The following is a 27,695-nucleotide window of genomic DNA, read 5'->3' as shown; positions in this document are numbered from 1 at the left end:
ATACTATCCCAGGAGACTTTGCGGTATAGTGGGAACGACTGTGTTTTGGTGTGAATGGCAAGAGAGGTGAGCCAGAAGTCGAGATACGTTTGAAGTAACATTGTTCTGCTTGTTCAAATATTGAATTTCAATACGTGTATTTGTATTTGAAGACAGGAAAACGATCTAGGGGAGATAATTCCTTTGGCGTTTTAAGATGATGATAATGTTGCGATGAGAGTTACCTCCCTTAGAGCAGAATGCAAGGTGGCGTCGACCAAAGACGCTTGTCGTGAATCGTACTGTGGTGAAAATTACGCCCTGATACGTACCCGTGGCACAAATGTCACTTATGGTGGAAATTTTGTTACCGTTACACAGGTACAGAAACGCTGAATAAAATGCATTTCAATGCCTTAATCACACTGAATTCAAATCTGTATTTTCAGTTGGAACAGAACGATTCTGATGCTTTGTACAGGTCCATATTCTATTAAGGAAAACCTTGTTGAACTTAAGAAGAAAGTGTATCATCTCGTCCACTTAAGCATGACTATCTGAGAAAGTTGAGCCAATGATCCTACGCCTCCTGCTGTTGATGGCATTGTTGAAGCAGCTCTACTTGATGTCTGCTGAAATCCAAAGTCAAGATTCTTCCAAACTTGGCAAAAAACAACCAAATTTATTCCATGGAGAGAATTCTTTGAGAAACTGTGGTATTTTGGTGTAACGTGGTTAGGATACGAACATTTCTGGGTTCCAATAATTTCAACCCACCATGTTAAAAACTGGTTGAAGTGACACCTTACCATAGCAAGAGTCATAGACACCGGACACCTATCTTATCTTATCTTATTTTGGAGATAAACATCATGTGCTTCAAATACTCAATAACACTCGGAAATTGGCAACACATTATGTTTATCGACATTGTAAACACAAATGTAAACCAAAAGGTCCAAACGCGTTTTTGTGTCTGTACTCATAGACATCGAGTAGTGAAGTGTCATCAGCTGCCCGTTTCGTCTGGTTGCCATGGAAGCATCTAGAACTGATCATTTGTAACTTCATTCTGACGTCCCAATATGTGTATTAAGTTGTTTGTTTCAAGTTGTAGTTTAATACCGTTCAACATTAGTCATAACTAATCATGACGTCTTTATTGATGGTGTGCTGATAAGTGAAAAATTTCAAATTGCTTAGTACAAGTAGCACCATGTACAGCTTCTGAGTGTAGGTGTATCAGTGTATGGTTAAGTGCTGGTTTGTTATTGACTATTAAGTCCTGCATCACTTCTTTCATCCTTCCCTGTCCTGCTTTCAACCCACATCGTGCCTACACCTTGTGGTGACACGAAAACTTTAACCCAACGTTCTCATTTCCCCTTAGGTGAGTGAGTTCACATCTCTGATTATCTGATCTGATTAATAATTTTTACCAATTGGAAATATTTCATAAATTTCTAATCTCATTCATAGTGTAAAAAAGTATTGCAGATTACATGTATATAACAATTATTACACTTATCACAGATTGACTGATATCACCTTTCAAAAGAATAGTTACAAGGATAAATTTTGTCTGTAATTATACTAATTAATTCGAAATAAATTAAGACTTAATTATTGAGGGTTTAGTATATTTTCTTATGCTGGTTAGGTAATAAGTGGCTCTGTTTTGTCATAAGCTTTAAATTGATATGTCACAACCTGAATATCTTTTAACAGTACTATATCCAACTTTTTGAAAATGTCTGTGAATTACTTACTTAATTTGAGTCAAATTATAATATTTTTTCCTCGATGAAGACTTCTACTATGGTGTTCACTGATGTTGTCTGAGTACAAAACAGCTGAATGTATTTCTTATGCAATTTTGGGGGTCAAACTCTAACTCTCCTGGCCTATATTGGTTTAACCAAAGCGGTAATAGTCTGAGAACTGCATCAACCCTTTCATCCTTCCCTGTCCTGCTTTCAACACACATCATGCCAAAACCTTGTGGTGATACTAAAACTTAAACCCAACGTCCTCTTTACCCCTTAGGTGAGCGAGGGATTTTTACGCCGCTTTAAGCAATATTTCAGCAACATCATGGAGGGGACTCCAGAAACTGGCTTCACACATTGTACCCATATGGGGAATGGAATCCGGATCTTTAGCGTGATGAGCGGACACTTTAACCATTAAGGCTTACCCTCTGACTCTCTTCAAGTCTGTATTCTGACTAAGGGGTGGAGGAAGGGTGAGGTGAGGTGAAATTGGGTTTAACGTCGCGCTGGAGAATATTTCGCTCATATGACGACGTGCATGCGTGTGTATGTGTATGTGCGGCTGCTTGTACTAGCCCAGACTGAAGCTGGTTTTATAGTGCTAGCCCACTGAGATACCATGCCGCAGTAAAGCATGAATACCCCACTCAGACACATTATACTGACTCCAAGCCGACCAGACCTTGTTGTACCCATTAAAGCCGAGTGCCAGGCAGGGACCAACAAGTACCATATTTTAACGTCTTTTGGTATGACGCGGTCGGGGATCAAACCCGCGACCTTCCGCTCTCCGGGCGGACGCTCTAACCACTACACCACGGAGGCGGCCGATGGAGGAAGGGAGAATGCATAGCACAGCACAGACAATCCAGTGATTGACATTATGAGCATCAATCTACCAAACTGTAATCAGCATAAGCTCTTATCCTGACCCATTTCCAACAGGAGGTGACTGAGGACCTGTACTCCCATAGAGAATCACCAAAGAATAGGTCTACTGTCCACATAACCTTTAAGGCTGGCTTGAAAATGGATTCTTAAAATTGGCATACAACTGAATACCCTTTGTCAGAGCTGGTTTCTTTCCAAAAGCGCCTTTAAGCAGACTTTCAAGGGCTAGACACAGACACTAGATACATAACTAATATAAAATGTTCATTATAATATACTGACACACTATGAACACTCATAATCGAATTTCACTTGAAAAGGAGTGAGTTTAGTTTTATGCCGCACTTTGCAATATTTCAGCTATATGGCAGAGGTCTGTAAATAATTGAGTCTGGACCAGAAAATCCAGTGATCAACAGCATGAGCATCGATCTACGCAATTGGGAACCGATGACATGTGTCAACCAAGTCAGTGAGCCTGACCACCCGATTCCGTGTCGCCTCTTACGACAAGCATGGGTTACTAAAGATCAATATTCTAACCCGGACCTCCACGGGTCTTAGGTGTTTAAGAGGTCGCCTTTTTCGACATGCCTGCCCTCCTTGGGACTCGGGTTTGTGTGAATAGGGGACACATGCCAAACTGGAGGTTTAAGTTGTTTATAAAATGTCAGTTTTGCGTTAACAGAACTTAAATTTTCGTAAGGAGCGGGGAATTCCTGGACATCTTCTGGGTTCCGATCCACCAAGTGTTCGTAAAGTTACGACCTGTATGATTTACCATTATCTTACGAATGTCGTAGCGCTACACTTAATACAAGAAGACAGCAATCTTGGCAGTCAAACTCAAAACACATTGCATGAGATTCAAACCCCTATAGCGACATCGTTGATGATGATGATGCTGGTGGTGGGGTTGGTTGTGATGGCGATGTTGATTTGAAGATTTTACGAGCGCTTTCCGACATGATGCATATTTTGTGAAAATACAGGTGTAAAAACCTTGGAGTCAACTTTGTGTGCAGACTCTTTCAGTGTTGTCACAACCCCTAGTGTACAGTACACAACCCTGTGCACTTAAAAGGAAATGACCACATTTTGGCCACATGACTATGTGCAAACACTTAGTTGTGGGTACAGCAACGTGCAGTAAATTAGGACAAAGTACTGTGACTATGTGTCCCAGTCCACCCAGCTGTGAATGGGTACCTCGTAAGGATGGGAAAGCCACAATAACTTGGTGTGCCTAGTGGCTGCAAGAGTTGTATGATCCCCAGGGAGTTGAGATTGATAATACGATGTGCCGTTGAGATTGACATCCACTGAACGAGGGAAAAGCGCCTTGAGCATGTACTAGTTGTGTGGATATGTGCGCTATATGAATATCTTATGCTAATGCTAAATGTTACAAAAAAGGGGTTATGCATCTAAAGTGTGTTGTATACAAAAGGAAAGGGACTGGGATTTGCAAGCATGTATTCAGCGGATTCTGGCTGAACAAAGGGACGCAACTTCGAACATCAAATTCTGCACCTGAAAGGATTCGGTGCTCAGTCCTACAAAAAGGGAAGGTCCACCATACCAAATAGTTAAAGAAAACAAACAAGCAACACAGTAAAGGATCATCCCTTTATTAGCTTCATGAGCACTTCCTGACATTACCACTCCGCCATTTCACAAAGCGTCACACTCTCTCGCGGACACGGAGCGCTACCTATGACAAAGCCACAGAGACAACACAGAACACTGAGAACAACATAGGAAGTACAGACAGTGAAGGTACTGCTTACTGAAGACCCAGGCAGGTACTCCGCTACATCACCATTATCAACCATATCCTGAGATGCCAACCCTATTTGGGGCCTAAGTGTAATACTAGAGGTCAAAAAGTGTAATTTGGACCTAAAAAGTGTAATAGTTGTCTGCCGATCGCTTCAACATGGTACACGTTATCACGAAAGGAAGATTCTAGACAGAAACACATGTGACCAATCATTATGAATCTCCATACATCGAAAATTGTTGGTCATGTGACTCAACATACTTTAATTCCTTGCAAGTTAATTGGAATGAGTGCGATGCCAAGAGTAAGCGATTCCTATCGGTGCAAGGCCATTTCTGCACCCCTGTACCTGTGCATTACAAAACACTTCCCTGAGTTTCCAAAAACGAGTAGAAAAGCGTAATTTTCGCAGATTAAGTGTAATGGCGTAATTTAATGGTCAAAATCGTAATAATTACGCCTAAAGCCTAAGGGTTGGCATCTCTGCATATCCTGCCGCTACGTTGCTAGGGTTACTGGCCCAACCTCAACACAAAGCAATACAGATACAAGATCCTGCCGCTACGTTGCTAGGGTTACTGGCCCAACCTCAACACAAAGCAATACAGATACAAGATCCTTCCGTTACGTTGCTAGGGTTACTGGCCCAACCTCAACACAAAGCAATACAGATACAAGATCCTTCCGTTACGTTGCTAGGGTTACTGGCCCAACCTCAACACAAAGCAATACAGATACAAGATCCTTCCGTTACGTTGCTAGGGTTACTGGCCCAACCTCAACACAAAGCAATACAGATACAAGATCCTGCCGTTACGTTGCTAGGGTTACTGGCCCAACCTCAACACAAAGCAATACAGATACAAGATCCTTCCGTTACGTTGCTAGGGTTACTGGCCCAACCTCAACACAAAGCAATACAGATACAAGATCCTGCCGTTACGTTGCTAGGGTTACTGGCCCAACCTCAACACAAAGCAATACAGATACAAGATCCTGCCGTTACGTTGCTAGGGTTACTGGCCCAACCTCAACACAAAGCAATACAGATACAAGATCCTTCCGTTACGTTGCTAGGGTTACTGGCCCAACCTCAACACAAAGCAATACAGATACAAGATCCTGCCGTTACGTTGCTAGGGTTACTGGCCCAACCTCAACACAAAGCAATACAGATACAAGATCCTTCCGTTACGTTGCTAGGGTTACTGGCCCAACCTCAACACAAAGCAATACAGATACAAGATCCTTCCGTTACGTTGCTAGGGTTACTGGCCCAACCTCAACACAAAGCAATACAGATACAAGATCCAGCCATTACCTTGCTACGGTTGCTGGTCCGCTGGTCAGCAGGGGAGATAACCAAAAGGTTATGATAAAGAATGAACTAATTCAGATCACTAATAAACAAAATGGGTTGACTTTAGGTTCGTTGATAGTGTTTCGATACAGCAACTACAGGATTGTATTAGATGCTGGACGCTTACCCAACTGCATGAGACCAGCTTCAAGTAGATGTCATGGGTTACCACAAAATACTCCTAAAACCACAAAATCACCAATGTGACTGAGTCTGTGAGTATGATTTCACACCGCTTTTAGCAATATACCAGCAACAAACAGCTGGGCCACCAGAGATGGGCTTCACACATTGTACACATGTGGGGAATCAAACCCGGGTCTTCTGCATCACAAGCAAACGCATTAACCATTAGGCTACCCTACCACCCCCAAAATCACCAAATGATAAAGAAACCATATTACATTGGTAGTCTGAAAAGAATAAAACGAAGACATACATCTAAGATCGGTTCTCTACTGATACACTAGGTTAAGTATTATTCAGAAATGTTACGGTAGGAACTGGACTGGTGAGATTCACATATTGTCCTGGAACATAAGATGGGACTTCAGCTCTGTAGCAGCCTACGTTGTCCTATGTCTTCTGAAGTGATCTCAAGAGGATTGATGTCTTAGAGTTTCATGACAACATGAAACTGTGATCAGAACCATCATGGAAGCAGTACCTTCACTGTTTCACAGCAAATCATTACAGTGCTCAAAGTATGTTAGGGACACAATACACAGAACCAAGTTCTAATATATTTCTTTACTCTCTGATATTTAAATATATTCTATACTCTAAATGCCAAGACTGAGCTACAGATTACAGGCACAACAAAAACATGAAACACAAAGTGAGGGACAAGCAAGCGCAGTAGTACAAAACAAAACCCAGTGCTATCACGCCAGTGGCTTCTTGAAGTCAAAACAGACATTAGAAATGACAAGTGTTTCATGCACATGATCTTACATTATGCTTAGATAATTTAAAACAATAGCAAAGCCAACCCTTAACATGATTAACTGTCATGGATCAGAAAAAATATCTTTACATTAAAAAGCATGTTAATCAGCAAAGCATTAGTGACGATTACATAGACATTGTCCTTTGAGGAGAGAACGAGCTCCATGCTCTTATCGAGAATAAACATGGTGAAGTTGTGCCAGGGTGCAGTTAATCCAAGAATAGGATCCAAGCAGTGTCAGAGAACACAAGTCTTAAGAATGGATCTAACTCTTGAGAATAGATCTCATTTGTGATCATGGTTTTCATCAACTTTAGTGTGGAATGTTTCTATTCTCTGAGTTTTCAAAAGTATCCCAAATGTACTTAAAAGTCTGAAAGTCCAGTAAAATGTTAATTTTTCTTTTTGTTGGATTGACTCTTAAATGACCAACAAGGTCCTGATGACTTATCTCTGATGATGTGGAATACATTAATTAAGCATTAAGGTAATTAGGCAGGCTATCTAGCACACTGTCAAATAATCTAATTCCTTCAGAGATAACTGCTGGGTAATTTTAGGAGCCAAAAGACTCAGATGCCATTGTTCAACATCCACAACAATATTCTCATAGCTGACTTTAGTCAACAAGTTTTGTGTACTAAATTGATGTTTATAATCCATACTGCTTAACATTAGCCAAGGATAAACACTGTTGGTGGCCAAGATTCAGTTGCAAAACATAGTAGTATCATTGGGGGCTAATGAGCTAATATGGCTTTATGCTGCTTTAACAATATTCCAGCAATATCACAGCAGGGGAACACCAGAAATAAGTTTCTCAGATTGTACCCTTGTGGGGAATCAAACCTGGGTGTTCAGCATGATGAGCCAATGCTTTAACCACCGGACTATCCCACTGACCCATGGGGGGGTGCTAATGATAGATCTGGATCCAGACTGGAAACTTTCTCTTTAACATGGACTCAGTAATCTTAGAAATCACTTAGGTTCTTTTTGTAAAATAGAAGAACAACATTATGAATAGCTGAAAGCTTACAAGGTTACTACTGTGGTTTTATTAGTATTTTGTCATTACTGAACAGAACCCTCAGTATCACCTACAACAGACTGGAAGATCCTAGCGCCAACATTTGTCCTACTATACCTCATGCTTGTCCTGTGATCAGGTGAGCTATCCTCTAATGACACAAGCCTATTGTACTCTAAAACAAGCACATAGCACTTCAACTGGACAATGATATACATGATTTATTTACAAATATTTAGACGTAAGTATTTGCACACAACATATCACAAGTTTCATAACCTTGCACGGCTGATCAGTTGAAAATAAAACTGTTAAAATGAACACATAATACTTGTTTCAGCGTGGACCCTAGGTTTGGTATACACTGTCCCTCCATCACATGTGAGTGTACTGGAGTTCTTTAAGGTAGAAAACATGAACTCGGGCTGATGATTGCTCAGATTACTATACATGGCCAAAATGAATTATTTCTTTTCAGGATACGACAGAGTTATGTAATCAAGACACTACTACACAATATTGGGCAGAGGTAGAGTCAGCACAACTTCATACACATTACTTTTTCACTTTTTTTATTTGATAAGTTGATAAAAATTAAACATTTCACTACTATACATCACAGGTGATGGAGGTGTATGGCAGTGTAAACAAACCGGTAAATTTTCACAATGTGTTTCAACTGGCATTTGGTAATCACATGAAATGAAACTCTGCTATCAATCCCCATCTGTAACCACCTCTCCATCCACCTTCACAGATGAAGAAAACACAGAATTCAAGAAACAACTTAGCATGGGGTTGTCTTTCTAAGGAGCTATTTTTTCTCCTCCAACTGTGATGTTTCTCCAAGAACCAATCCTTACACCTCCAAAACCCTTACCTAGTACTCTGACATTACTCAAAGAACCAATTCTTTCTCTTCCAAAAACCCCAACCTCATACTCTGAGATTTCTCTGAGTACAATCCTTTCTCCTGCAAAATCCTAACCTTATCATCAGATGTTTCTTAGCGAACAATCCTTTCTCCTGCAAAACCCTAACCTTATACTCTGACGTTTCTTAGAGAACAATCCTTTCTCCTGCAAAACCCTAACCTTATACTCTGACATTTCTCCAAGAACCAATTCTTTCCTCCAGACGTTTATCCCCATCACTGTGAATTTAGTAACCATGATAACATACAGTTCTGATTAAATATAATAGGAGTACAGGTTTTAAGTTTTCTTTTCTCTTTTCCCTCCATGTCACCACCTATACCGCCTGTCTCTGAGCATACAGCAACATGCACAACCATCTACTCCATCATCTACTGTACAACAGGTGCCATCATCTTAGTGCTGACAATATCACTTACTGCTGGATACATTTGCTTACTTAACCACTACACATTAACTAAACATTGACACAGTATCTGCCCCATTCTGATTCTAAACATTTAGTAAATACAATGCAAATGCATTGAAACTGTAAATACAATGCAATGTAAATGTAAATGCAATGCAAATACAATGTAAATGTACATACAATACAATGCAATGCAATACAAATGTAAATAAATTTCCAATGTAATGCAAATATATTTACAATGTACATACATTGTAAAGACAATTCAAACGCAAATATCATGCAATGACACCAGCCCAACACCATGGTTCATGACACCAGAGCACACATTTCGTACATAGATGGCTATGCAGCTGGTATATCTAAAATGGCTGCATCAAGTGAAATAAAGAGGTAAGGAAGGCGAAGATGCTCGTGTTCACGTCCACTGATTCAATCACATCTATTGCACAAATTGACATTTCAAGAACAGGGACATACTACAATCACATTAAACACCCTACAATTATCATATACAATTTGTGTAGAAGAAACAAACAAACAAACAAACAATGTCCTGTTGAAATCCTGCATCAAAAGAGGCAATTATTAATGGTACCAAACCATTTGTGAATCAGGCAGTGTCAGATTTTAGGTGTACCACAAGTTAACCAGCTCATGCAAATTTTCCTCAGAGAGAACTATCAATGGACATATAGCACAACTGAAATAAAACGACCCTAAAATATGTCTGTACTTTACTGACAACTGACTTCAACAGACTGGTGGTGTTGCATTCCCAACCCCTTGCATCTCAGTGGGCACACAACCACATGGACAGGTCCATTTGTTGAAGAATGGAGCACAAGATAACAGCCTTGTGGTTGTTGACATGCTGTGCATTATTACCCTGTCCTAGTCAGAAAGTTCTTCGGAAGTCTTGACAGGAATATGCAGCAAGGGTTTAACTGCACGTGCATGACACTGCTGTAGAGTTAGATAATGACAACAAGAGCTTGACAGGGCTGTACAGCAATACGTTTGATAGAAAGAGCTTGACAGGGCTGTACAGCAAGGGTTTGACAGCAAGAACTTGACAAGGCTGTACAGCAAGAGTTTGATAGCAAGAGCTTGACAGGGCTGTACAGCAGGAGTTTGATAGCAAGAGCTTGAGGGCTGTACAGCAAGGGTTTGATAGCAAGAACTTGACAGGGCTGTACAGCAAGGGTTTGACAGCAAGAACTTGACAGGGCTGTGCAGCAAGGGTTTGACAGCAAGAGCTTGACAGGGCTGTACAGCAAGAGTATGATAGCAAAAGATTGACAGCAAGAGCTTGACAGGGCTGTACAGCAAGAGTTTGATCATGTCATATAAGTCAGACAGTAACTCACAAATTCATGTCAATAAATGAGACCAGCTCACTAATAAATTTTCAGATGAATGGATACATAAAATAGAAAACCATGAGGCTGCAGTATATCAGTAATCATAGACAAAATTAATACGGAAAACTGTTACAATGTTTGTTGGGTTCTAATACTTTTTTCAAGGGCAACCTTACAGCAGACAGGAATTGATAAACCATACACTACCATTTCACCAGTGACTGATCTGTGTTCAACATGTTCCATACTGGTTCAATTCTATAATGACATAGCAGTTTAAAGTGGGAGGTAAGATTATGTATACTGCATGTCTCAGATGTTAAGACTATGGAGAGATTCATGGGTATGGTGCTGACAGAACAAATGATATCATGATCGGGAGAATGTTGGAACTGGTTCCTGGCAGAGCTAAGGGACATAACTGCGGATTTCAGCATCTAGAAGAGTTGTAAACTACCTGTGATATGTGCGACAGTATTATGAAGACAGGTTGAAAGTAAACATATATATAGCTATATATATCATATATACATGAATCTATTTATGTATAGAGGTAAGGACGATTTCACTATTTTCAATAACAATTTGATACAATCTAAATATGTCTATATGAACTGATTAATGGTATAAACTCATACTTCAACATGATGTTTAAACACAATTAATTAAAAGTGTAAATTTGTTACAATCAAAGTTTACATTCTTAAGACAAATAAATTTTGTCATTTAAAAATATTACATTTTATCAACAAATTTTCTTCCTGCTTAACAAGTCCCACTAACAAAATGTTCTATAGAAAAGCTGATTAGAGGTAGCGCTCAAAGCCAGGCTGTGATACCATATCTCATATCAGTCTGATATTATGGCCTTGAAAATCCATTAAAAAAGAGTAAATATAAACAATAATGCTGAACAAAAGATACCTGAAACACCATGAATAATTTCTAACGTACTATCAAAACTTCTTCCAGAAAGTTACTACGTTGCATAATGACTGACCAATTTCAAACATCAGCATAACAACTCTAGTTCATATATTTCAGTATTCAGAGGGTACAGGATTCATGGTATCGAATAATATAGATATACATATATATTATCATGGTCTTTGATATGTACAACAGATTTGTCTTCACAGTTTCATCATGTGAGATCAAGCACAGGTAGCTTATGTGCAAACATGCAGCAGGAAACTGAGATTAGTAGCCAAGTGCGAGTCGACATCGTAAATATCACGTAGGGATAAAAAATATATTTTGAGCATTACATATTTCTTATTCCTTGTGTATGACGCACACTTCGTTAAAAATCTTACCAAATAATGTCATTCTAAAAAAATCAATGCCTACGACATTTCATCACTCAATGAAATTACCTAAGAAGCCGTGTATGATTGTGATGTGAAAGCAAATTACCCTTTGATAATATAGTGCCAAATGCTCAATCATGTTTGTCTACAGAAGCACCTTGACAACGGAAAACCCTACCGAAAACCTACTGGGAGTGTGAACCTATACTTTATAGATCGAGCAAACATTGCAAAGCAATGCAGTCCAGTTTAAAAGTAGTTTCAGTGGTATGGTAACCTCATTTGCATGATTATAGGATAACAACATGATTTTCATGTTGGTTTATTGCATCTATCGCACTGTCCATTAAATACTAATCAATACAAGTTAAGACCACTACATGATTTCTTATTAAAATTGTTAATCTGTCACGCCATAACAGATTCACAACAGTAACATGAAAGTAGTGTGATCCTTAACTTATGTTGAGTAGTATATGATAAAATAACAATTTCAAACAACCCATTTGTTTATGGACATGATTGTCAAAACGAAAGGACCTTTGTCTCAAACTGAAATAGATTTGTAGCCATTGGAAACATGATTCTTTTCACTCATCGTTTTGGTCCTTCCAAACATTAAGCCAAGGGCAGGTAACTCTAACCACACCACTGCAAATTACTCACCTTCACAAAGCTTTCTTCTCATATGACTATGCCACATAAGATTATGCCACTCTTGAAAAGTGGAATGGCCTTTTGACAATATTTTCTAACAATGCTTATCAAAGGTTGTGGTTTGAGAAATTGACACACTTAAACTATTCTCCATATATTTTTGCACTCTCCCCAGGAAGCTGATAATGAACTTAAGTATACATATGTCCATTTATTGGAGGAGTAATCATATTTGTTCTTTGAGCATGCTACATTGAATTGACAATAGCTCAGAACAAATATCCACTACTAGTATCATCTCCCATGGATCACTTTAGATCAAATCCATAATCTTTTTAAGAATTGGTGCTGACCAGTTTTCTAGTTTTATATTAAGCAAGTAGGTCAAAGCCAAACAATACTGCCTGTATATAGATATGTTGGATTAATGTTTGTGTTCATCATGAAAACATGCTTGTCACCTGACCTCATCAAAAAAAGTTCGATCTGAATGTTAAGTAAACTAGTGAGATCTTAATAAGGATGACTTAAGATTATTTTTACCGATTAATCTTTAAAATAAGAGTGTATAAACTTTCAATAGAAATTTTGGAATATGTCGTCCTCGTTCTGAATAATGCTTAATTACACTGATTTCATTTTTTATCGTGTCAACTGAAACAAATCAAATTTATGGTGCACAAAAAATTCTAGAATATTCTTCTATGTGTAAAAGATCAAGCCGAGAAGAGGTTGCTATGGTAAACTGTCCGCTTCAAGAGCTGTTCCACTGAAGGAAATCGACCTCCTTTGTGCATGCTGTGTCTGAGTTGTCTCCCCTGCTTCACATTCAGGCGGGATGGAGTTAAGTATCACACGTAACAAAGTGCTTAAAAACCAAACTGTAATAAATGTCAACCACCAAACTATTTGGGACAAAGTGTATAATAAATAGACTGAAATATCGAGTATAAAACACCTTTGCAGGGTTATCTATATTACTCAAAAAAGTAAAGGACCACACGATTCTTTCATATTCTTACAGATAATCAGTCATGCCAAAAGAACCTCCCCCCACCCCCTTTTTCTTATCAATTAAGGAAATCTATCAATCCCAAGTCAACAAGGACCACACAATTATTGCACAGTACTCAAGTTATCCTGTCTTGCCAATCCCAAACATAAAAAGACCACCCAATTCCTTCTTTATACTATTATTAAACTGTCTTGTCAATGCCAAACCCAGCAACAACCATCCAATTCTTTTACAGTACTTGTCATAACACATTAACTTTGGTGATATGAAAGAATGAAATAGTCCCTAACTTCTGATGAGTAGTGTATTTAAAGAGATCAGACTTATGAGCACCTCTTGTCAGCTACAACTGTCTACAAAATGCAATAATTCAATTTCTAAGAATTAACATCAACACAAAATTAATTGGTTTAAATAGTTAATAAACCTCTTGCTCCAAACAGTATTTCTATGAACTGTATACAGCCTATCACAAAACACTCACATGCTGAATTGTATAATGGATTTCACTGTTTCCTCCGACATGAGTAAGATGTCATAAAGGTATTCTAAAATTCAAATTGATTTCTATAATAGTCTGGTCATAATTTGTACAGCAAAGATATCTGCAGAAACAGTGAAAAGGGAAAAGATTAATCATAAAACCCATCAAGGAAAAGAGAAAAAATATTTTCCTCTTGACCAGGTTTTACTAATTTGAAAAAAGTATATTCATTTCGCTAAGACTTCAAAATTATTAGACAGTAAATGCATTCAGAGCACTAGCAAAAAGACTAGCATTTAGAGAAAGTGAATACGGAAAACCAAGAAACTGTCGACCCAACAAATTACTGAATGCCGAAAAAATCTTTCATTGGAACCAGCATAATGGTCTTCTGTAAGTCAGCATGCTTAATACGAATCAGCTTCCGTCTGTTGTCAACCGGACACTAGCTATCCCTGCTGGTGTATATCAAGATATGGAAGTGAAAATATCGAGCCTTCGTTATTCTTTATAAGATGCTGGACGGTCAACTTGCATCCTCAGAGCCGTACTGAGCCTTGGTATCTGCATTAAGATTTGTGGTTTCCGAAGGGGGAGGGGGGCATGGGATGGCATCAGTTGACTTGAAGGAGGCTGTGGATCCTGGTTGTGTCGTCACTGGCGACCCTTCTGGGGATTCGCTTGGTTCATCCTGAAACAATCAGAAGGTCCATATATGGGCATGTTCAACATAACATAGTTCCTCCTAAAATAATCAGTATGTCCATAAAAGGGCATGTTCAATACAACGGTTCATCCTGAAACAATCAGTACGTCTATATATGGACATGTTCATTACAACAGTTACAATCAGTATGTCCACATATGGACATGTTCATTACAACAGTTCACCTTGAAACAATCAGTATGTCCATATATGGACATGTTCATTACAACAGTTCATCCTGAAACAATCAGTATGTCCATATATGGACATGTTCATTACAACAGTTCATCCTGAAACAATCAGTATGTCCATATATGGACATGTTCATTACAACAGTTCATCCTGAAACAATCAGTATGTCCATATATGGACATGTTCATTACAACAGTTCATCCTGAAACAATCAGTATGTCCATATATGGACATGTTCATTACAAACAGTTCACCTTGAAATAATTAGCATGTCCATATATGGACATGTTCATTACAACAGTTCATCCTGAAACAATCAGTATGTCCATATATGTGCATGCACATTACAACACAGTTCACCCTGTGTCAATCAGTTGGTCCATATATGGGCATGTTCATTATCATTATCATTCACTGTCTATCTGGTGTGTCACAAGCTACTCACGTGTAGATTGGCATATTCTCCTTCATCTTCTGGTGCCTGTGGCCGACACTTGCCACAGCAGAAGTTGCAACATAGGCAGCAGCAGCAACAGCAGTAGCAGCCCGTGATAACACAGCAGAAGATGGCGAAGGCCTGGAAACAAACAATCCTCATAATTAATCAGACTGAAGGTGGAAATCAAAGAATCAACATCAGAAATCAAAATCTGGGCAACTGTAAGTGTCACATGTTCAATTCCATGGCAGCTGGGATGTCAAAAATATTGGTACAGACACTGCAGAGTAGGGCCATTAAATTCTTATTTCTTACACAGCAAATCTACCAAAGTCATTTTCTTCAAAACTGAAAACAACTTTTCCTCCTTCCCAAGTCTAAATGTATGTTTACCTCAGTGAATGTTCCTGAATGTCTACCCACCCATGAGAATGTCTACCCACCCATGAGAATGTCTACCCTCATATGTGCGAATGTCTACCCACCGATGAGAATGTCTATCCACATGAGAATGTCTACCCACATGAGAGAATCTACCCACCCATGAGAATGTCTACACACCCATGAGAATGTCTACCCACCCATGAGACCCATGAGAATGTCTATCCACCCATGAGAATGTCTACCCACATGAGAATGTCTACCCACCCATGAGAATGTCTACCCACCCATGAGAATGTCTACCCACCCATGAGACCCATGAGAATGTCTACCCACCCATGAGAATGTCTACCCACATGAGAATGTCTACCCACCCATGAGAATGTCTACCCACATGAGAATGTCTACCCTCCCATGAGAATGTCTACCCAGCCAAAAAAAATCTCTTCTCACCTTGCACCATGGACTTGTTAGAACCAGGTAAGTGTTGACATTCTCCTCGCCAAACTGTTCAGCTGCATAGATCCCTAGGGATCCGTACTGGTCGTAGATACCCCTTCTTGTGGAGTCCATGAGGATCTTGTGGGCACGGTTGACCTCCTTGAACTACAACAGACAATCAACTGCAATATTTTGGCTTGTTTGTTAATGCCACACTACTTCAGCTATGTGATGGCGGCCAGTAAATAACTGATTTTGCACAAGACGTGGCAGTGATTGACATCATGAGCATCTCTGGCAAGTCTGACGGCCTGACTGCTCAGAAAAAGACCACGTTGTTGAAGCACACAGCATGGGTACGATGCTGACAAACTCACATACATCAGTCAGAAGCAGGATTCAAACCCCTTGTCATAGGTTTCTGGTGAGCTAAAGGGACACAACTCATCACTGCCAAATGCAGGACTGAATCACCATTGCTCGCAGATACAGTAAGATTATGTCGAAACAATATATGATTATCAGCTACAACACCATGACTGCTTGATCAGCCTTTGGACAAATGAAAACAGGGTATTTCAGAGGAATACAGGGTATTTGAGAGGAAGACAGGAAGACAAGGTATTTTGGAGGAAGACAGACAAAGGCAGAGTATTTTGGAGGAAGACAGAGGAAGACAGGGTATTTTGGAGGAAGACAGAGGAAGACAGGGTATTTCAGAGGAAGACAGGAAGGCAGGGTATTTCAGAGGAAGACAGAGGAAGACAGGGTATTTCAGAGGAGGAAGACAGAGGAAGAGGAAGACAGGGGTTTTCAGGGGGAAGACAGAGGAAGACAGGGTATTTCAGAGGAAGACAGGAAGGCAGAGTATTTCAGAGGAAAACAGAGGAAGACAGGGTATTTCAGAGGAAGACAGAGGAAGGCAGGGTATTTCAGAGGAAGACAGGGTATTTCAGAGGAAGACAGAGGAAGGCTGGGTATTTCAGAGGAAGACAGGGTATTTCAGAGGAAGACAGAGGAAGACAGGGTATTTCAGAGGAAGACAGAGGAAGACAGGGTATTTCAGAGGAAGACAGAGGAAGACAGGGTATTTAGGGGAAGACAGGTATACAGGAAGACAGGGTATTTCCAGGGAGGGAAGACAGGAGGCAGGGTATTTCAGGGGAGGAAGGCAGAGGAAGGCAGGGTATTTCAGAGGAGACAGAGGAAGGCAGAGGAAGACGGGTATTTCAGAGGAAGACAGAGGAAGGCAGGGTATTTCAGAGGAAGACAGGAGGCAGGGTATTTCAGAGGGAAGGCAGGAGAGGAAGGCTGGGGTATTTCCAGGAGGAGAAGACAGGGAATTTTTGGAGGAAGACAGGGTATTTCAGAGACGAAGACAGGTATTTCAGAGGAAGACAGACAGAGGAAGACAGAGAAAGACACAGGGTATTCTTGGGAAGGCTGGGTATTTCAGAGGAAGACAGGGTATTTCAGAGGAAGACAGGGTATTTCAGAGGAAGACAGAGGAAGACAGGGTATTTCAGAGGAAGGCTGGGTATTTCAGGAGGAAGACAGAGAAAGACAGGGTATTTCAGAGGAAGACAGATTTCCAGAGGAAGACAGGGTATTTCAGGAGGAAGACAGGAAGAGACAGGGAAAGACAGAGGAAGACAGGGTATTTCAGAGGAAGACAGAGAAAGACAGGGTATTTCAGAGGAAGACAGGAAGGAAGACGGGTATTTCAGAGGAAGACAGAGGAAGACAGGGTATTTCAGAGGAAGGCTGGGTATTTCAGAGAGGAAGACAGAGGAAGACAGGGTATTTCAGAGGAAGACAGAGGAAGACAGGGTATTTCAGAGGAAGACAGAGGAAGACAGGGTATTTCAGAGGGAAGACAGAGGAGGAAGACAGGGTATTTTCGGAGAAAGACAGAAGAAAGCAGGGTATTTCAGAGGAAAGGCAGGGTATTTCAGAGAAAGACAGAAGAAGACAGGATATTTCAGAGGAAGACAGAGGAAGACAGGGTATTTCGGGGGAAGACAGACAAAGACAGGGTATTTCGGGGGAAGACAGACAAAGACAGGGTATTTCGGAGGAAGACAGAGGAAGGCAGGGTATTTCAGAGGAAGACAGAGGAAGGCTGGGTATTTCAGAGAAAGACAGAGGAAGACAGGGTATTTCCGAGGAAGACAGAGGAAGACAGGGTATTTCGGAGTAAGACAGACAAAGACAGGGTATTTCGGAGGAAGACAGGAAGGCAATGTATTTCGGAGGAAGACAGAGGAAGGCAGGGTTTTTCAGAGGAAGACAGAGGAAGACAGGGTATTTCAGACGAAGATAGAGTTCAAATGAATTTTCAGAACATCCTATCGACACATGTAAACCACGATTACATCTTTATAAATTCATGAAAATATCCTCATTATTTGACTGTAATCTACCATGCTCATCGGTCTTAAAAATAGAATGTACAGGAAACTAAACCAATCATATGTTAGTATTATGATATACACAAAACTACACATTGGACCAAACATGTATATTTAAAGGAATTTAATGTACCGGTATTCAATAAGCTGGGGCCTGGTTTACAATCACAAACTTCTTCAAGGAAAATCTGACAACTGTGGTGAAGGGGTTCTGGCATGTTAAGAGTGATCAACCACAGAAAACGTCAGAACAGGGGACATTTTCTAAATCAGGAGGGAGAAATGTCAGCAGCATAGGTGAAGGAGATGAACAAAGAAATGGATACTGACTAAATCCTAACTGAAAAAATGTTTGCTTCTGGATTTTCCATTTAGCATGAAGCCTCTAAACTCAAAAGCAAAACATCGCTTGTGCCTTTGAAAGTTACAATTCAAGCCATGTTCTACTCCGCCATGTTGGTCTACTCCGCCATGTTGGTCTACTCCGCCATGTTGGTCTACTCCGTCTCCATCTTCCTCCGCCATGTTGGTCTACTCCGCCATGTTGGTCTACTCCGCCATGTTGGTCTACTCACCGTCTCCACTGCCTCTGGGTTGTTGGGGTTCTTGTCGGGGTGGTACTTAAGGGCAAGCTGAAAATACAAGATATTTCTAGGATTACACAACCATGGAAACCACAACCCTGACAACAATAACCATGACAACTATGACAACTATGACAATCATGGCAACCATAACTACCATAACCATGGCAACCATGATTACCATTAGAACCATGATAACCATAAGCATCACAATCACAACCATAACCATGACAACCTATATTACTTTAACTAAAACAACCATCATCATCATCATCATCATCACCATGACAACCTAAATTACTTTAACCAAAACAACCATCATCATCATCATCATCATCATCACCATGACAACCAGGATAATATGAAGGAAATAATGCTACAGACCTCGATGCTTCATAAGAGAGACATTTCCATAACTTAGATGAAGGTAGCTTTATGACCAGCCCATATAGCATGTCCAGCCAATTTAATTTAGCATTGCCAAAGTATGTTGATGTAGTAACTATCAAGCACTTTCAGGCTAATTCTTGGTCTCCACAAAAGCTAGCTTGCTTGCCTGCTGGTCTGTTAGACTACGACTAGTAAACCGCCATTTCTGGTATTGTTATGAATTGTTTACGAAACAAGGGAGTTAACTGATTAAAACCGTCCAAATTCCACAACAATTACATGGCGAAATTGACATCCTGCTCAGCAGATTTTGGTCCAGAATTTGCAAAAAATATACTTCCCATCCAAAGTTTAGACTCACTAGTGTAAATGTAGCTCCTTACTTCAGTCAACTGTTCTGAACTACATTTGGCAAAATATTCTTTACTGTTTAAAGGTACTGTTTACACATGAACTGATGTATTGTAAAACAAATTCGCTCAGCTGAAAAGATTATTGTCATGAGTTCAAGAAATGATGAAACTCGGTGAAAATTGGCGAATTCTTAACAAAACTTTAGACCAAAATGCAGTTGTTCACATGCATGATATTTGCAAATGCTTTTCAGCAAATTGATATATGATCCTCGTGCAATTCATCTGCATAAGGTTTGCAGTTGGTTCCCCCAAGTTCGTAGAGAAATTAATCTTCGATGTAACCATATATGTGCTATTAACCACTGATATGACTGCCGGTTGCCATGACATAGTTGTAATACTGCTGATGGTCACCATTCATTCACGTGTGTGTGTGTGTGTGTGTGTGTGTGTGTGTGTGTGTGTGTGTGTGTGTGTGTGTGTGTGTGTGTGTGTGTGTGTGTGTGTGTGTGTGTGTGTGTGTGTGTGTGTGTGTGTGTGTGTTGTGTGTGTGTGTGTTGTGTGTGTGTGTTGTGTGTGTGTTTGTTGTGTGTGTGTTTGTTGTGTGTGTGTGTGTGTGTGTTGTGTGTTTGTGTGTGTGCTCTGTTGCTCATGCTATTAACCACTGATTTGCCTGCACAGACCAGTAATTTACAGGTCGCCGTGACATAGCTGTAATACTGCTGACTATGGTGTAATACACACAGACAAACTGCTGACTGTTACCACTCATTCATTTACTTGTATGTGGGTCCTGTGTTAAAATCAATACTATAAGCAACGTAACAGCTTGTGTTATGTACAGCAGTGGGAGAGATGGCCAGGTTTAATTTAGAACCTTCATGCTAGAGTCACTGAGCACAATGAAAGAAATGATGGCCTCATAAAACAGCCATATTGTGAATTTCATGTCAGACCCTTTCTCACTGAGCTCCTTTGATAATGACACCTTGGTTGTTGTGTCCTGACTTCTTTCTCAACCTGTGTGGTGAGAAGCAGCAATATCCTATCTCAACATGTCTTTACTAGTGTTGGGAATTGGTGTAAATCTCATAATTGATGATTGGTTCATTACAACCGATCAATCATCGAAAATAATTATTTAGCGTCATTTATCAAATTTTCCTGGTTATGTTTGTTAATGCACAAAAAATAAAGACAAACATGTAGTTCTCTCATTTTTTCCCACAAATTGCACAAAATGCATTTGCAAATTTCACATCTTTAAAGGATGACTAGTGTGTTAGGAACATACATTTCCTGGAGTTGTTAAGATAAACTTAATCATGACTTGGAACGAGCTTGTAGTGCTTATGCAATGTCGAGACAAAATCAACCTTTTGAAAAATAATGTTATTGCAAACAAGTGGTCCAAAATTGTTTGTGTTCTCTCATTTTTTCCGCAAGAGAAAACATGATTTGCAAATTTCACTGCTTGACTAGTCGTTTTGTCATTGTTAAGTTAACTTAATCTTCTTGGAACGAGCTTGTAGTGCTTATGCAATGTCGAGACAAAATATTTCAATTAATCGGACCACCACTAGTCTTTACTACCCAATTTGTTTGTTTGTTTGTTTGATTGTTTGGTTGCTTGTTTGTTGTTTAAAGCTGCACTCAGCCATATTACACTGATAATGATCATGTCTGGACTAGAACACAGTGAGTGCATGACATGTTTTTATCGATAACAACTTCTTTTGTATCCTTTATACAATGTTTCAGAGCTAATTCTTGCTCCTTCCTCAGGTGAATAAAAAACAGAGAATATTGAAGAAGTTCGTCCAACTTCTAAAAGCCTTTCAAGAACTTCATTAGACAATCCAGTGATCAACAGCATGAGCATCAGTCTACAAAATTGTGATAAGATGACATGTGTCATCCAAGTCAGCAAGTCTGGAGCCCTGAGCAATATTCCAGCAATATCACTGCAGGTGACACCATAAATGGGCTTCACACATTGTACCAATGTGGGAAATCGAACCCGGGTCTTCAGCGTGACGAGTGAACGCTTTAACCACAAGGCCATGGATGGACGGATGGATGGATGGATGGATGGAAGGATGGATGGAGGGACGAATGGCTGGTTAGAAAAGTGAAGAATAATATACTAAGGGACAACAAAACACAAAATTACAAAAAATTTCTAAAATTAACATTTGTTATTTCTCTTGTGTCTATATTTATGTATATTTTTATCTGAGTTTGTCGTAACTGGCTATAAATGGCTACACTTGCCTTTCTGTAGGCTTTCTTGATGTCATCTTGAGTTGCACTCTTCTGAAGTCCAAGCAGCTCATACAGGGATTCGCCAGCTCGCCTGAAAACATGCAAATGTGTTAAAAATGTCCAAGCAATTTGTGGTTCTGAAAACTGAAATTGTTGACAAATGATGAAGAAAGCACGGATGAAGTCATTGGTATCAAACTCAAGGTATGATACAGAGTGAGTGAGTGAATTGGGTTTAATGCTGCCTTCAACAATATCCCAGTGATCATGGCATGTCAGACTGATGTCTGAGGAAAGAATGAGTGTGAGTGAGGAAAGAATGATATCACGTGACACCAGAAATGGAGGTACCCATGTAGGGAATTTTCACTTTAACTTGGCTACCCCCGTCGCCCCGAGGAAAGAATGAAGTGATGGAGGTCTTAGATTTTCACTACTTGAAACCCACGAGGATTTGAGGTACAATTATCATCATGATAAAAACAGACTGAACCAAACTCTGCAACAAAGGAAACAATCATGGTTGAAAAAATCATAAAACACAATATAGGTTGTGATTTTCAACTCTCTAGGACCTTCTCTGACAATACAGGTACTGACATAAGTACTGATTATCAACCCTCTAGGATCCTCTCCAACAATATAGGTGCTGATTATCAACCCTCTAGGATCCACTCCAACAATAGAGGTGCTGATTATCAATACTCTAGGATCCACTCCAACAATAGAGGAACTGATTATCAACACTCTTGGATCCACTCCAACAATAGAGGAACTGATTATCAATACTCTAGGATCCACTCCAACAATAGAGGAACTGATTATCAATACTCTAGGATCCACTCCAACAATAGAGGAACTGATTATCAACACTCTTGGATCCACTCAAACAATAGAGGAACTGATTATCAATACTCTAGGATCCGCTCCAACAATAGAGGAACTGATTATCAATACTCTAGGATCCGCTCCAACAATAGAGGAACTGATTATCAATACTCTAGGATCCACTCCAACAATAGAGGAACTGATTATCAACACTCTTGGATCCACTCAAACAATAGAGGAACTGATTATCAATACTCTTGGATCCACTCAAACAATAGAGGAACTGATTATCAACTCTCTTGGATCCACTCAAACAATAGAGGAACTGATTATCAATACTCTTGGATCCACTCCAACAATAGAGGAACTGATTATCATTATCACTCCAACAATAGAGGAACTGATTATCAACACTCTTGGATCCACTCCAACAATAGAGGAACTGATTATCAATACTCTTGGATCCACTCCAACAATAGAGGAACCGATTATCAATACTCTAGGATCCACTCCAACAATAGAGGAACTGATTATCAATACTCTAGGATCCGCTCCAACAATAGAGGAACTGATTATCAATACTCTAGGATCCACTCCAACAATAGAGGAACTGATTATCAATACTCTAGGATCCACTCCAACAATAGAGGAACTGATTATCAATACTCTAGGATCCACTCCAACAATAGAGGAATTGATTATCAATACTCTAGGATCCACTCCAACAATAGAGGAACCGATTATCAACCCTCTAGCATCCACTCCAACAATACAGGTACTGATTATCAAAACTCTGGGTTCATCACTATGGATCTATATCTCACAACATCTGTTACACATCAGTCAAGCATCAAGTGTTAAAATACATTATTTCTCTGATGAGGCTTGTGTTTATACACATGACACAGAAGCCATGATGATACACAGTGAATATCAGTCATGTTATCTTTATAATGAAAGCAGTTATCCAACAAATGTTGGTTTTGTGGAATAAAAACTGTGGCCAGTCAAGCCCGAAACTGAATAAATCAATACAAGGGGAATCTATTGATGTCAACTCCTGTCATGTGAGGGACAGCGTTTGGGAGTATATTCTTACTCTTTTGATTGTGGGCTGATCCATCGTAAGAGCAATGATCCATGCACTTGCCCATATCAGTAATAAATGCAGGAGGGGAGATGTGAGTTCAGGATTTACTCCTTTGTTCATTTTGATCATTTTGTAAATATTTACTTTTTTATATATTGTTAATGATGACACTTAGAGGTAATTAAGTAATATAATTTTGGTCTTTAAATATTTGAGGCTGGACCTTACAAGCATCAAACCACGTAGCAGGGATCCTATGAAATGCATCAACACAGCAAGCAGGCATGACCACCAAGTTCCACTATTCGCAAGTATGGGATGCTGAAGACCAACTCTAACTAGAATTCTCACAGGAGTGTAGTGAGTGAGTTTAGTTTTACACTGCACTCAGCAATATTCCAAGCTATATGGCGGCGGTCTGTAAATAATCGAGTCTGGCCCAGACAATCCAGTGATCAACAGCATGAGCATCGACCTACGAAATTGGAAACCGATGACATGTTTCAACCAAGTCAAAAAGCCTGACCACCCAATCCTGTTAGTTGCCTCTTACCACAAGCACAGGTTACTAAAGACAAATTCTAACCCGGATCTTCACGGGTAGACAGGAGTGTAGAAATTTAATACTCATATCCCAAACTAAAAGTTTGGTGCTGACCAGTTTTGATAATTATAAGATCAAATCGGAGATTTGAACTTGCAACAAGCTGATCCTATTAGCTAAGGGAGATAACTTTTCAAAGAAACTGGCAACCACTTACACAACAAGGCCATCTGTAACAGACACCATAAGCAAGATCAGAATAAGAGTTGTCTGCCCTTGTGATCATATCTTCTTTGGGGTTAGAAGGTTGTACATTTCCCAAATGTGCCATATACAGATAAACAGGGATGCCCTTTGAAATTTAACCTTGCCAGCAAGAATATTTTGTTTACAATCTTTGAACTCTGAATAATGTTACACAAACAGCTAGATAAAAGTAGCCACATGCCTCTACCCCCATCCCTCCCCCAAAACAAAATCGGCCATTTCCACTGAAAATAGACCTCAGAGGTGACTCTTGGCCATTATAAACTGGGAAAATATGTGACTGTCACATGATCTAAACATCCAAGCTTGAAAGTCAACAAACATGTCACATTAGAAGCCATTGAAAACTGGTAATCTGGTTGTGGAAGTGATCCTGAACAGCAATAAGTCGCTACACTGCATCTCATATGACAAAGACAGCTGAAATATGATCGTCTTGCTACAGTGTAGCCACCCTCATAGGGCTGCATAGATTCACCCAGACCTCAATTTGATTTCATTTTCGATATTGGACCCTCGATAAGATCATTTTCGATTAGATTCTTCATACAAGTAAAAACATCAGATTTCATTTAACTCTCACAGTTCAAGTGAGTCGGCTTTTTAGTATGAAATCCATCGTCAACTTGGTGATGTCTACTAACGACAATGCTCATTGGATAATTAGCCTGGCGTCAACCAATCATGTTTCATCTTATTTCAGCACTTGAGTGCTCGAGTTGGATTAAAAATTACGTTCTCGCTGTTTGGAAGAAATTGAAATGGATATTCAAATATCGAATTCGAATAGTGATAATAGTGAATCGAATCATTGCAGCCCTATACCCTCACTCTGTTTACATGTTCAAATGTCACATGTTTTGTCACCATGTTCAAAGTATGGTTTTAAAAGTTTCACATTGTATCTTTTCAACATATTTAGGATTAAAACTGAATAAGTTACTACACACATACATATAACTCTCAAAGAAGCTAATGTGCAAAACATGTGCATCTGAGGGAATTGTTTAGATGATGTATTACTGACTGACTGAGTTTGGTTTTACGCAAAATTCATGTGCATCTGAAATGGGAATTGTTTAGATGATGTATTAACAACATGGGGTACAATATAGAACCCTGCAGCATCCCATTAACACTTGTATCTGTTAGCTTAACATTTCAAGAACTAGATACAACAAATAGGTTCAATCTACCATGTTCTACATGATGCTAATCAAATATTGATGACCAATTCCATGACAGGTGATGTTTCCAATTACGAAATACTGGGTTAAGTATTCTGATAATGGTACATAGTCTACATGGGATATTGCTGACTACACACTTTTCAAAATCTGCCTATTGATTCTGTGTGTGACTAACGCTGTACCTAAAGGCAAGTGGGTGACAATGCAGTAAACAAGCACCTGTCACCCTGTCCTGGCTGTGGCTGCAAACATTTTATGATGTTTCATACATCACGGATGCCACATGGGTAATAGTGAATACAGCATGGATGCCACATGGGTAATAGTGAATACAGCATGGATTAGACATACATACTACAAGGATAATACTATTCATGGATACCATACACAAAATGCATGAATAGAACATTAACATATGGGTACCACACGTGTAATGCATGGATAAAATATATGTCACATAAGTACTGCTCATGTAAAACATGGATAAAGATTTTGTATATTTGTACTACACATATAACTCATAGATAAACCATATCACTTAAGTACCATCTTGTCAGGCATGGATAAAAGATTTCTCTTATTTGTACCACACATAAAACTCATAGATAAACCATATCACTTAAGTACCAATCTTGTCAGGCATGGATAAAAGATTTCTCTTATTTGTACCACACATGTAACTCATAGATAAATCATATCACTTAAGTACCATCTTGTCAGGCATGGATAAAAGATTTCTCTTATTTGTACCACACATGTAACTCATAGATAAACCATATCACTTAAGTACCAATCTTGTCAGGCATGGATAAAAGATTTCTCATATTTGTACCACACATATAATGCATGGATGAATTCTACAATTACTACATGAAATACTGTAATTTGATTGGACAATCAATAAAATTAGACACTATCAATATGAATTGAAAATGCGTCTGTTTTTATGACCGCTTCACTGCGCATGTATACAACACTGCCGCACTACTTCTGCTTGACCACCAACATGGCTGATATCAACAGATGTGTTGGAAATGTTACAATAAAACTTTTATTAAAAAAATACAATCAAATGATGTTTTCCTCAACAATTATTCGGGGTCCTCACTATCATATTACCTTCTATTATAGGAACATTCAAACTCCATTACAAGGTGAGGGTAAGGTGAGGTGAGGTGAGGTGAGGTGAGGTGAGGTGAGGTGAGGTGAAATTGGGTTTAACGTCGTGCTTGAGAATATTTCGCTCATATGACAATGTGCATGCGTGTGTATGTGTAAGTGCGGCTTGCTTTTACTAGCCCAGACTAAAGCTGGTTTTATAGTGCTAGCCCACTGAGATACCATGCCGCAGTGAAGCATGAATACCCCACTCAGACACATTATACTGACTCTGAGCCCACCAGTCCTTATTGTACCCATTGATGCCGAGCGCCAGGCAGGGACCAACAAGTACCATATTTAAACGTCTTTTGGTATGGCGAACCCGCATAACCTTCCACTCTCGGGGGATCGAACTACACCACGGAGGCTTCCCATTACAAGGTACAGCCCCAACCATAAACAAACTGACTGGACGCTTTAACCACTTTTACAATATTCCAGCAATATCATGGCAGGGGTCCCATTACAAGGTACAACCCGGTCTTCCCCAACCATAAACAAACAATATCTAA

General features: G+C 39.5%; 1 protein-coding gene and 1 long non-coding RNA gene across 2 annotated transcripts in view; one reads left to right on the top strand and one right to left on the bottom strand.

The window, feature by feature from the left end:
- The first annotated feature begins 17 nt into the window (after positions 1-17).
- On the top strand, positions 18-17,443 carry LOC124259196. Its single transcript, XR_006893774.1, has 3 exons — positions 18-66; positions 429-982; positions 17,433-17,443. It is a non-coding gene; the product is annotated as an uncharacterized LOC124259196 (long non-coding RNA).
- The window catches only part of LOC124259192 (dnaJ homolog subfamily C member 5-like), a 32,196-nt gene continuing 12,466 nt past the window's right edge, over positions 7,966-27,695 (bottom strand). Inside the window, exons 2-6 of the mRNA XM_046693290.1 lie at positions 22,113-22,194; positions 19,084-19,140; positions 16,110-16,262; positions 15,282-15,413; positions 7,966-14,629 (exon numbers count right to left, since the gene is read on the bottom strand). Of these exons, the coding sequence (XP_046549246.1) occupies positions 14,465-14,629; positions 15,282-15,413; positions 16,110-16,262; positions 19,084-19,140; positions 22,113-22,194 (589 nt within the window). The 3' untranslated portion in view covers positions 7,966-14,464. The remainder of the gene's footprint in view (positions 14,630-15,281; positions 15,414-16,109; positions 16,263-19,083; positions 19,141-22,112; positions 22,195-27,695) is intronic.

This window comes from Haliotis rubra, unplaced genomic scaffold (assembly GCF_003918875.1).
Source record: "Haliotis rubra isolate DU_JTF1 unplaced genomic scaffold, ASM391887v1 Scf712, whole genome shotgun sequence".
NCBI lineage: Eukaryota > Metazoa > Mollusca > Gastropoda > Lepetellida > Haliotidae > Haliotis > Haliotis rubra.
This window is presented reverse-complemented; position numbering and strand designations above follow the sequence as displayed.